Here is a 12,603-nt window from a genome sequence, read left to right as displayed (position 1 = left end):
TATTAACCCTATAGTAGATATACTATATATATATATATATATATATATATATATATATATATATATATATATATATATATATATATATATATATATATAAAGATTATATAAAATTATTTTATATAATCTTTATATATATATATATATATATATATATATATATATATATATATATATATATATATATATATATATTTATATATATATATATATATATATATATTTATATTTAAATCTTGTCGTAATAAGCAACCTTTTATAAGAAACTGTCACACTAGCATATAAATTAATAAAATAATTATGAATCTTGATTATGATAGAATTATAAATAACAGTTGGTTTAAATCGAAAAAAGAACTTAGTAACTTAACTTAGAAAATAGAAGAAAGTAGAAATTAATTAAAAAGTTTGTGCAACTACAGTTTTATATAATCTATATATATATATAGATATATTTTATATAATAATTTTATATAAAGATTATATAAAATTATTTTATATAATATTTATATATATATATATATATATATATATATATATATATATATATATATATATATATATATATATATATATATATATATATATATATATATATATATTTATATTTATATCTTGTCGTCATAAGCAACCTTTTATAAGAAACTGTCACACTAGCATATAAATTAATAAAATAATTATGAATATTGATTATGATAGAATTATAAATAACAGTTGGCTTAAAACGAAAAAAGAACTTAGTAACTTAACTTAGAAAATAGAAGAAAGTAGAAATTAATTAAAAAGTTTGTGCAACTATTTTTTTTAAAACATTTTGTGTTAAGTTTTTTGTGTTTCTTTGATGAAACAATATAAATTAATAAAATAATTATGAATATTGATTATGATAGAATTATAAATAACAGTTGGCTTAAAACGAAAAAAGAACTTAGTAACTTAACTTAGAAAATAGAAGAAAGTAGAAATTAAAAGCAAAATAAAATAAACGTGTTATTGAGTTGTTATGTGTGGAAAAATAGTTTTCCTGTTACACAAAAAATTTAAGTCCTATATATATATATATATATATATATATATATATATATATATATATATATATATATATATATATATATATATATATATATATATATATATATATATATATATATATATATGTATATCTACATATATATATATATATATATATATATATATATATATATATATATATATATATATATATATATATATATATATATATATACATACATTTTTAAACATCATCGCTTTCAACAAGGCTGCAAGTAACCACTAATTAAAGTTGGAAATTATTTGAAGAAAAAAGATGAAAATTGCAGAGCAAGATAACAATTGACAGATGACTTAAACGATTGCAAATTATATAAATCAGGTTAGCAAAATGAAGGAAGCAAATTCCGAAAAACAGATGTTCAAGGAAAAAAACTAGACAAATAAGAGTTTTTGGGGCACTTAATAACAGTCACAGAAAAAAGATGAGACTTAATTGAATGACGAGTAACACAAAAATGAATTTTAGTGGATGGCGCAAGAGACGCGCGCTCTTTAGAGCAGTGCCCATTATGGTATTTGAAGAAAAGAGAAAGAGAAGCAACATTACGATGATGTAATAATGGTTGGAGGTTGGCTGTAAGAGCAGGTGTTTACAATGCATTATTGCACCTTGTCTGAAAGAGAAAGGGTATCATTAGAAGATCCGCCCCAGATATGGCAACAGTATTCCATGCAAGGCCAGATTTGAGATTTATAGAGATAGAGAATAGAATCCGAAGTAAGAAAGTATCGAGCTCGATGAAGAGATGCAACCTTAGCAGATGCTAATTTTGCAACAGATTTGATATATGGTTTCCAAGAAAGATTGGAAGTAATAGTTAATCCTAGAAGTTGAAGAATGGATGACTCATTGAGTACATTACTGTTCATAAATATAGAAAGATCTAACTTATTGCAATAACAATTAGATGAAAAAAGTTGTGTTTTATCTGTATTGAAGTTCACCAGCCACTGTTAGCCCCATGCTGTAGCATAAGTGAGATCCTTTTCAAGCTCAAATACCCCCTCCAAGCAATTAGAGAGTGTTGACTTCTTATCACTAGAAGAAAAAAATGGTAGTATCATCAGGAAACAATGCCTGCTTAATTGCGAGAATATCTGGAAGATCGTTAATGTAAATTAAAAAGAGTATAGGGCCAAGGTCAGAATGTTGAGGAACGCCTGAAGTTAAAAAATAAGAAGAAGAGTGCTGACTATCAAGGACAACTTTTATACTGCAATTGAAATGGAAGGATTCGATAATCTTAAAGAAGTTACCAGATACACCATAAGAAGAAAGCATATGGAGAAGACCAGCATGCCAAACTTTATCAAAAGCTTTAGAAATGTCAAGAGGGGTAGCCTTAAAATCTCCACCTTTATCTCCATCTAATGCACGATAAAACCTATCGCTTATTACTGTTAGCAAATCAGCTGTAAAATAAGAGGATCGAAATCCATATTGATGATCAGAAAGTAAGTTATTAGATTTAAGATGAGAAATTAAGTGTTTGTTGATTAAAGATTCAAAAACCTTGCTTATGATAGGAAGAAGACTAATGGGACGGTAGTTAAATGAATCAGATCTCTCTCCAGAATGTTTGAAAATAGGGATAACAGTTGCCACTTTCCAGCAGGCTGGAAAACAAGACCCTGATAAGCACTTGTTGAATAGTTTTGAAAGTATAGACAACAGCTCCGGAGAACATTTCTGCAAGACTCTAACAGGTATGTTGTCCTGGCCTCTAGCTGTAGAAGAGTCTAAGCAGGAAATCATTTAGATACAGCAGTTAGAGTGATACGAATGTCAAGCAATGGATCAACCTGTTTGTTGGCTATATTAGGTAGAACACAAATAGTGGAATCAAGAGATGATATTGATGAAAATTTTCAGCAAACAATTCAGCTTTGTCTTTAGGTGAGGTGACAAAGTCTGAACCAGCAGTAATAAATAGACGTCTGTTTCCTGAAGAATCGTCTTGCTGATAGATATGGAAGTAGTGGTTTCGATTGGCAATCACAGCAGTACAATGTGAGGAAAACCATGGAGGAGGGTGAGGCTTTACCTGGAATCATTGGGAGGGAATAAAAGATTCCGAAAGATTTCTACCCACGGGCCATCACAAAGAAATTCACGGAAAGAATTCTAGTCAGCTTGAAGGTAGTTGTAAGAGGTACGATGATAGAGGGATTCAGATGATAAAGAAGAATGAGATATTATTTTTAGAGAAATAAAACTGTGATCAGAAGCATCTAAGGGTGAATGTAGAGAAACTGAGCACTGACTAGGATCAGAAACAAGACATAAGTCAAGCTGAGAAGTTAAATGATTCGGGTTGTCTGGAAAGCAAGTTCAAAATTTGACTATTTGAGTTAGGAATTAAGAAAGACAAAAGTTGTGGGCTTTAATGTCTGCAGAATTACTGACACTAGAGCCAAGCCATTCAAAGTGGTGAGCATTAAAGTCACCAACAAACAACTATATTAGCTGATAAGTAAAGAGAGAGTGTTTGGTCAATATTATCAGAAATAACATCAAAAAGAGTTCAGTAATGAAATGAAGGAGAGTGATATAGAACAAGGAGAAATGTGATAGAGAGAAGTGGTGCTAAACGAAAACACTTGAAAGAATAGTCTGTGGATTTAAACCTAGTTTTCTGATAAATGAATTCTTACGAATGTAAATGGTCAGACCAAGCATGTGACAATTGAAGTCTTTAAGGGTTAAAGGAAGATAACCATCAACACTGAGATTACAAGATGAGACAGCTGAACTCCAATTAGTCTCACAAAGAGCAAGTAGGTCTGGTGCAAGAGTATGAGTTTACAAACTTACTATATATATATATATATATATATATATATATATATATATATATATATATATATATATATATATATATATATATATATATATATATATATTCACATATATATATATATATATATATATATATATATATATATATATATATATATATATATATATATATATATATATATATATATGTATATTTATATATATTTTAATTTTCCTGATGTTGCATTTGATGAACTTTTACCAATAGATCACTGTTTTGAGGTTTATTTCATTGGATCACAAAAAAACCTTCCGCCCCTAGCACCTCACCACTTTAAACTTTTTCGACTTTTCACTTGATTTTGTTCCCAGTTCTTACTTCCTTATGCTTGACTTTGATTTTTAAAACTGTAAATATATAATATTGTATATTGTATAGTTGTTCATATCATTTAAATAATTTTTTTTTATTTGCAGTATTAATTTGCAAGTTCTGCTGTTTAGTGCTTCTTTTTGAAAATATGTCCTTTAAAAGTAAAAAGTCAAAATCAGCAGTGGAAGCAGCTGGTGAAATGTTGACACAAAATTTGAAATCAAGCACAAAGCGCTGTCTTAATATACTACAGGTTAAACAGGATATGAGCGACAAATTGTGTAAAATGCTTTTCAACAGAGATATTGTTGCAAGATTCTTGGGACTCTTTGATGAATTGAGTGGATGACATGATCGACTAACAAAAATATCCGAGGAATGAATGAATCTTTGGCAGAAGTTTAATTTTCCTGTTCTTTCCAAACAACAAGTGTCTGCTACTGTAGACAAACTTATCACATCATTTGAGAAACATAGTAAGCGACCAAATGCATAATTTGAAATGAATATATTGAGGATTCTGAAATATTGAGGATTCTGAGAAAGAAAGCAGCCATGGTGACTCGGAGGCAGTTCCAGGAGAATCTCCCAGAAAGCGTGCAACACGCCAGTCAACTAAGTCTGCTGCCAAACTAGTGTCTAGTCACTCTTTGTCAACCAGAAAAACGTCACGGGTGCTTCAAAGTCTGGCTGAGGATGGAGTTTGTGTGCCAACACCATTACAGTCTGGAGTGTGGCATTGAACAATCAGAGATGCAGAACAAATTAAGAACTGCCTCATGGAACTGATCTCTGAAGATAAATTTTCTTTGCATTTTGATGGTAAGAAAATTGACAAGACTGAGTACCAAGTGTGCTTGGAAAATGACAAAAGAACATTAATACTTGGCATTTTGGTTTGTGACAGTGGATCCTCTGCAAACATATATAAAGCACTACAGGACCTACTTGAGGATTACAATGCATGGAACAGTTTTCAAATGATCATCTCTGACACAACAGCTGTAAATACTAGTGGCAAGAATGGAGTTGTAGCCTACATGGTCGCGGGCCTGGTTTTCAAACCAGCACTATGCAGAGGTGGCTTATGAAGACCTGCTGTCAGCAATATCCCAACTTAAGTGTTCCAAAGCTGTGAATGCTTCTCTACCCACTGGAAGAAGGAACCATCAGTGCTTGATGTGCCTCGATCCAACATAGTAGCCATTGTAGTGATGTTAACAAATCTGAAAGATTATTAACATCACTACAAATGCTGTAGGACAGTGTAGGTACTCATTCTCATGTATTTCTCATGTGTATTGTATATAAAGCTGACATATTATAATTAATAGCCTTTGGGCCGCTATGTGTTGTATGGTTAAACTTGAAACTGTCTTAGGTGCGGGAAGTTTTTTCAAGGTATGGTGAAATCAATCTCATTTCTGTGAATTATAGGCAAAAGTTCATAATTTAGAACCCCAGGCTAATTGATTTTAAATTTATCATATACCTAATATATATATATATATATATATATATATATATATATATATATATATATATATATATATATATATATATATTATATATATATTATATAATTTTTACGATTAATTTTGAAAACAAAAAGACTTTCAGCAATAAATGTGTTTTCAATGAAATTATTAATAATTATCAAATTTAATAAAATACAAAATAACTCGCGGATGAACAAGCACCGCGTCTGAGGTCACAACAGAACACAAATATATATATGTATATATATATCTATATATATATATATATATATATATATATATATATATATATATATATATATATATATATATATATATATATATATCTATATATCTATATATATATATATATATATATATATATATATATATATATATATATATATATATATATATATATATATATATGTATATATATAATATATATATATATATATATATATATATATATATATATATATATATATATATATATATATATATATATATATATATATATATATATATATATATATATACTCTTGAGTACTCAATAAAAGTGGGTGGGGTGGATATTCATCAATTAATTTTTAGAAAACTTTTTTTAACTAAAGGATCTTTAAATATAATTTAGCTGTTTTGTGCCTAGCACAAATCTTACACCATATTTTAATAACTAATTCATTTTCTTCCGTGTCCCCGATAACTGATCCTTTCCCCCAAGAAAGAAAAGTTTTTAAGCTCTGAGATATTGATTTACTTACTTCAATTATTTTTGCTTCAGTTGCTATTCTTACAAACTCGTTATACTTAAACTTAAAGTTAAAAAGCCCACTACATGCTCATAAATAGGTATTCAAACTATAATTTCAGGAAAGAGGACTACTCAAATCTAAATTTTGAAATAAGCAAAATTGAAAAGATTATCAAGACTATTTATCAATGAAAATATTCTTTAACAAATGATCACTTAAACAAATTCGTAATGAGTACAACCGGCTGATAAACATTTATATACTTATGAAATACCCTAATAATTTCAAACAGTGAACGGATCACTAAAACATTTAATAGTAATAAAAAAATATTATGGATATCAGTACAGCAAAACTTGTTCAAAAATTATATCCTTGTCAACAATTATAAGGCAGTGCGAAAATAAGTTAAAAGAGTATTAAAAAAATCTGTAATAGATTCTGAAAAATATCTTGTATATAATAAATCAAATAAAAAGAGATTATATGGTTATCTGAAACTGAAGCAAACAGCATCAAAGTCAATTAGCATCAAAGTCAATATGACCAGGGCTGTAGAATCGTAGAGTTAGAGTCGCAACTTTTTTAGGGGAGTCAGAGTTGGTGTAGCTAAACAAAGTTGCCACTCCAACTCCAATAGCAAAAATTTCGGTATTGTATGTGCATGCACAAAACATTTAACCTTCAAAGAGTTTTTCATATATTTGGCAAAAATATATATTTTTTAAATTATAGCATAATTTTTTTCAAGAATTCAAAGAATTTTTTAAAAGTTTTGCTCTGGGCTTGGAGTCTTACTTCGAATATGATTAATGCTGATGGCTTAGTATCAAACTCTGGAACTGACATTAGCAACATTCTTAATGATTATTTGTGCAGTTGGACAGTGTTTCAGAAGAGTGTTGGAAGTTTCAAGAACAATTTTGATCGTAAGAACAATCAAACTAAGATATAATAATTAACAATGGCTGGCACTAAGCTCTTGATCTGCTTATAGCAGAACATGTACTCATATTCTTTTCCAGGAAGTTCACTTCTTGCAGTGAAATAATAATATCAATAATAATAATAATATGTATATGTTTATATATATAAATGTATGCATATATATATTAGGGTGCAGTGAATTTTAGTTTTTTTTACAATTACAAAGTTGTCTATTCATTTCAGAAATACTCTGGAAAAATATCAATGCTCTAGGAAATTATCTTGAGGTGCCCCAAGACCTTTAAAATTTTAATGGGTCCCTGATATTATATAAAAAAAAGTTTTACAAAAGTATGTCATGTTGGGTCTCAAAAGAAGCAAACTTTTATAAAAATTTCAAAAATAACAAATATTTGATAAAAAAACAATTATTTTTTAAAACAAATTGTTATTTTATAGTTTATTGCAGAAAAAATGACATTTTAAACTAAAAATGAAAAATGTTGATTTTTTGATAATAATTTCAAAAAAATCTTAAATAATAAATTTTTTATAAAATAATTGTTAATTTTTGAAATTTTTATAAAATTTTGCTTCTTTTGAGACCCAACATGACATACTTTTAAAAAACTTTTTTTTATGTAATATTAGGGACCCATTAAAATTTCAAAGGTCTTGGGGCACCTCAAGATAATTTCCTAGAGCATTGGTAATTTTCCAGAGTATTTCTAAAATGAATAGACAACATTTGCACACCCAGGCTGAATAAATTCTGAAAAAACTAAAGTTTACTGCACCCTAATATATATATATATATATATATATATATATATATATATATATATATATATATATATATATATATATCCACATGTGAATAATAAAGAATACCATGTACCTTACAATTTTTGTTTTTTAAATCAAATACATTAGGTTTTTAAAAAAATATTTTTTACTTAAAAGTTTTAAATATTTAGATTATGTATTACGACAGTTTGATTATCACTATATCCAACAAACACATTATTTTTCCGTAAGTTACCTTTTTTTAGTTTTTTTTATTACTATATATATTTTGCTTTTTATTTGTTATTTGTTAGTTCAATATGCCTTAAAGATGTATTAAAGTAAAAGATAAAAAAATTATAATAATAAATAATAAATAATGAATTATTACAATTAGTAATTAATATCAATATAGTTATCAATATATTGTTATTTTTAAAAGAATTAGATACTTTTAGCAAACTTATTTCTATTTTTTTTTGTATAATTTAAAAATTCTACACAATCTAAAAGAAATTAGAACTGTAAAAAGAACTTTCATCATCATTGATGATGATACCTTTTTCTCTTGAAACTGTCTTTACATTCTGATACCTAATTGTCTTCATCTTCATTCTCTAATTTCTAAGTTATTAGAAGAAGTGATTATTAGAAGTTGTTACTTTTAAAAAGTTAAACTTTTTATTTTACTCTTCATGTGTATTTTTTGGCAAAAAAAACATTTGATGCATTGATGTTTATTGAGCTAACAATGTTGAACTAAAAAACACAATAGTTTGCAACTGTTTAGTACTGTAGCAATGTTGAACAACTTAATATAATTGTTCTCATCTGTTTTCTTTGGTATTAATGGTAAGATATTTCTTTTTTATTTGTTTTTTTTTTAAGTTGTGTAGTTGAATACAATTTCTTCCTATTAATTATTAATTGTTTTAGTTTGCAACTATTTAATACTGTAATACCTATTTGTAATATATTTGCTACTGTAGCATATTTTTAATGGTGTAATAGCTATTTGCAATATATTTGTAATGATGTATTATAGCATGTATGCTTATACTGTATATTATACTGCAATAATATAATTGCACTATATTTGCTACTGTGGTAGCAAATATATTGCAAATATATAAACAATTCTTCTGATCAAATTATTCTTCTATTAGTTATGGTAAAAAAAAAATTTTCATTTTGTTTTTCCGTGTAATTGTTATTGTATTAATCTGTTTAATTGTTATCATCTGCATAACTATGAATTAACTCAGGTGAGGTCAGGTTCTGCATCAATATGATCATCCTGCTATTGGTAACATGTAATCCAGTACAACCTGTCCCATGTATAACTGCTTTGTAGGATTCCAATCTCAGTGTTGATGTGTTTCTTTGATTTTTAATGACTCCAAGAGTTACATTCTTGGCCTGGGCATATACTTGTGGCTCAATTAACCTATTTGTCATATGATCAAGTTTAAATTCCCTTGTCATTCATTTATGCGCTTCTGTTTAGTACCTCTTCACTGAATCACCTTTCTCTTTGTTCTTTACCATTTTCCTAATCAAAACTTCACTCTTTTCCTAATTAGGACTTCACTTTTTTTTTCTTAAGACTTCACTCTTTTCGATGTTACTTCTGATCAAGTTAACCATTTCACTTTATTCCTCAGCCAATATTGTAGTTTTTGATGACTTAAATGCTTATCACAATATGAATAACTGAGTTCTTGGAGGAAACAAGAAAAACTGAATGAAAATTGTTTAGTTTCTCTTTGTTCTCCTTTAGGTGGTTCAAACCATGGTATGATCTTTCTAAATTTTTTATGTCATACTTGTTCTTGAAACTCACCACACTATTATTTATGATCTACTTATTTTAATTTATTATTTTATATTGTACAATATCTTCAGTCACGCGAGCATTTTTACACTAGCTAATTTATATATAACTGCTTACTCATAGGCCATTGTTTTATTATTTGCTAAGGATAATTAGAGCCTGAGTTACAGTCCTTCCTCCCCCTGAGTCGTGAAATGTATTTTCTCCTACTAAACAGTCTTTATATTCATTGCCAATTCCTACCCGATGAAATCATCTACAATATGTTTCTATTATCATATATCCCAGATCTATGTAACTGAACGGCTCCATTGTTCACTTTTTATGATTGTTGTGTAGCATAAACAATTATAAAAATACTCTCTGTGGCTGGTGAGCCAGACTTCTTCCAATGTACATCACAACAACAATTCGGACATTAGGCTATTCTGCTGGGTGTGGTTATGGTGCTCAATAACCTAATGAATATGCTGACAATCATGCACACGTTTGTTCATAAGCTCCACAAAGCATGTTGAATCAGTGCTCACTGACTATGTACTCAGATCTAAAATATTACTCCATAGCACATCATTCCACATTTGTACGGAGTCCAAGCTCTTTTGGCTAATAGTGAAGGCTTATTCACCTATATGCGATCGTTGTTGCGCATAAACAATAACCAATATTGTAGTTAATGTTGACTTAAATGCTCATCAATGGCTTGGTTTTAGTACCACTGACCATGCCAACACTAAACTGTTTTCAATCTCTTATTTAGTTAGTACTCAGTGATCCTAGCTTGTGTTCAGTTTATCCCTGTTCTGCTTTAGCTGGTTGACCTTTCTAAATCTTTTATGTCATATTTCTTCTTGAAACTATCATCAAACTATTTACAATAATCGTAATCTCTGATTAGAACTTGATTGATTAAAAAATTGATAAAGCTGATTTAGATTCTTTTCATGATTTACTACATGACGGTCCTTGGGCTATGGTCTTTTGTCTTTCTGGTGATAATTGTGCTTCCTGCTTTCCCTACTTTTTTGTGCTACATCTAATTGTAATCGTATTTTTCATCTTTTTTAAAATCTCTTGAAAACTTCTGTTTGTTATTGCAAGAAATCAATTTAAAAATGTCTGTCTTATACAAAGCTCCATTATTACTAAATAGTTTTAGTAAATCTTATATCTTATTTTAAAAATTAGGATCTGGAGATCTTTCAGAAAATAATAAAAATTAACAAAGGTAATTTTAATGTTTTATTTCCAATTCATAGGTCTGATCTTATTACCTCCCAAGGTATAAGGCTAAACTATTTTTAAATAACTTTTCCCTTAATTTGTCATTAAAATCTAATGGCCTTACTCTTTTTGTTATTCCAGTTAAACTGGTTAACTGTTAGTTAGAAATCCTAACCACTCCTTTTGATGCTAAAGTCAATTAACTCTTTTATGGCTTGTTGTACAGAAAACACTCCTGTCATAGTCATACAATTGTTCCGTAGCACTCTCTTCAATATTTTTTAGGCTATTTAATAAGTTCTTGGCTTAATCTTGTTTTTGTGCCTGCTTGAAAATGTCATGAGTGGTTTAAATTTTAGAAAACTGTGTAAAACACTTTGATCCCTCCAATTATTGTTTAATCAGTGTTTTCTATAAAATTAGCATGGGTTTTGAGTTTTAATTAGATCTTGCATGCTTATCTTCTCAATATACTCAATTCATATGATGCTATTTCTTAGAAAGTTTTTAAAATAATTTAAACATTCCTTCTGACTGCCGTATCAAAGTCGTCCTCAAAGAATTACATTTATCTTTACTTTCAGTATTTTTTACGTACTAATAGGATCCATTCTTGCTCCTGTATTATTTCTCATCTATAATATTGAATTCTCAAAATCTTTTAAAATAGCTCTTACTTTTGATGACACAGCTATATACTCCTTTCTTGACAAAAAGTCATTTATTTTCAATTGATTGGAGCAGGCAGTCAATTTGGAATCTGATTTCTCTTCTGAAACAGCTTAGGGCTAGCAGTAGCTTATGAATTTTAGCTGCTGCAAAACTCACTTATTTACTGCAAACAATTATTGCAATACTGTTTATATTCCTATATTGATGATTTATATATATATTGTCGGGGATAGTGCAAACCCGCGTAACTAGCATTGGATAATACCGCATATCTGACAAATGTAGCCAATATGAGATTTCTTGGGAAATGCATGCAGGATTCTAATCGGCATCCGACAATATTAAGCTTCCTTTTATTTGACCTATAGAATGCAGGTTATTGCCCAAAAACTATACTGCGTATCTGGGGCCAGTAAATGTCAGTACCGCGTATGTGATCAGTTATCATCTCGAGCGTATCTGTAATGTTTTTGGTAATCTGAGGTGTTATTAAATTCGGTTTATAATTGAAAATAATTAACACTACATCAGGTAAGTTTTGGTTTTGTTATCTATATACAAGTGTAATAAAGAAAAAACTTTTTTTTGTTTGTTTACCATTTTTTTTAAATTCTTTTTACAAAAAAAACGTGTCTAGAAAAAAAGTTGCCTGATTCAGTTTTATTGTTTTTTTTTTAAAAACCAAATATGCGCGATCATGT

General features: G+C 28.3%; 1 protein-coding gene across 2 annotated transcripts in view; it reads left to right on the top strand.

Annotated features, from left to right (window-relative positions):
• The window catches only part of LOC136079838 (uncharacterized), a 97,209-nt gene that overhangs the window by 41,581 nt on the left and 43,025 nt on the right, over nucleotides 1–12,603 (top strand). For both annotated transcript variants that reach the window (XM_065796450.1, XM_065796451.1), the window contains one exon: nucleotides 8,364–8,419. In XM_065796450.1, coding sequence (XP_065652522.1) covers nucleotides 8,364–8,419 — 56 coding nt within the window. The remainder of the gene's footprint in view (nucleotides 1–8,363; nucleotides 8,420–12,603) is intronic.

Source organism: Hydra vulgaris, chromosome 04, assembly GCF_038396675.1.
Source record: "Hydra vulgaris chromosome 04, alternate assembly HydraT2T_AEP".
NCBI lineage: Eukaryota > Metazoa > Cnidaria > Hydrozoa > Anthoathecata > Hydridae > Hydra > Hydra vulgaris.
The sequence above is the reverse complement of the archived record's forward strand: the minus strand, read 5'-3'. Positions and strand labels throughout refer to the sequence as shown.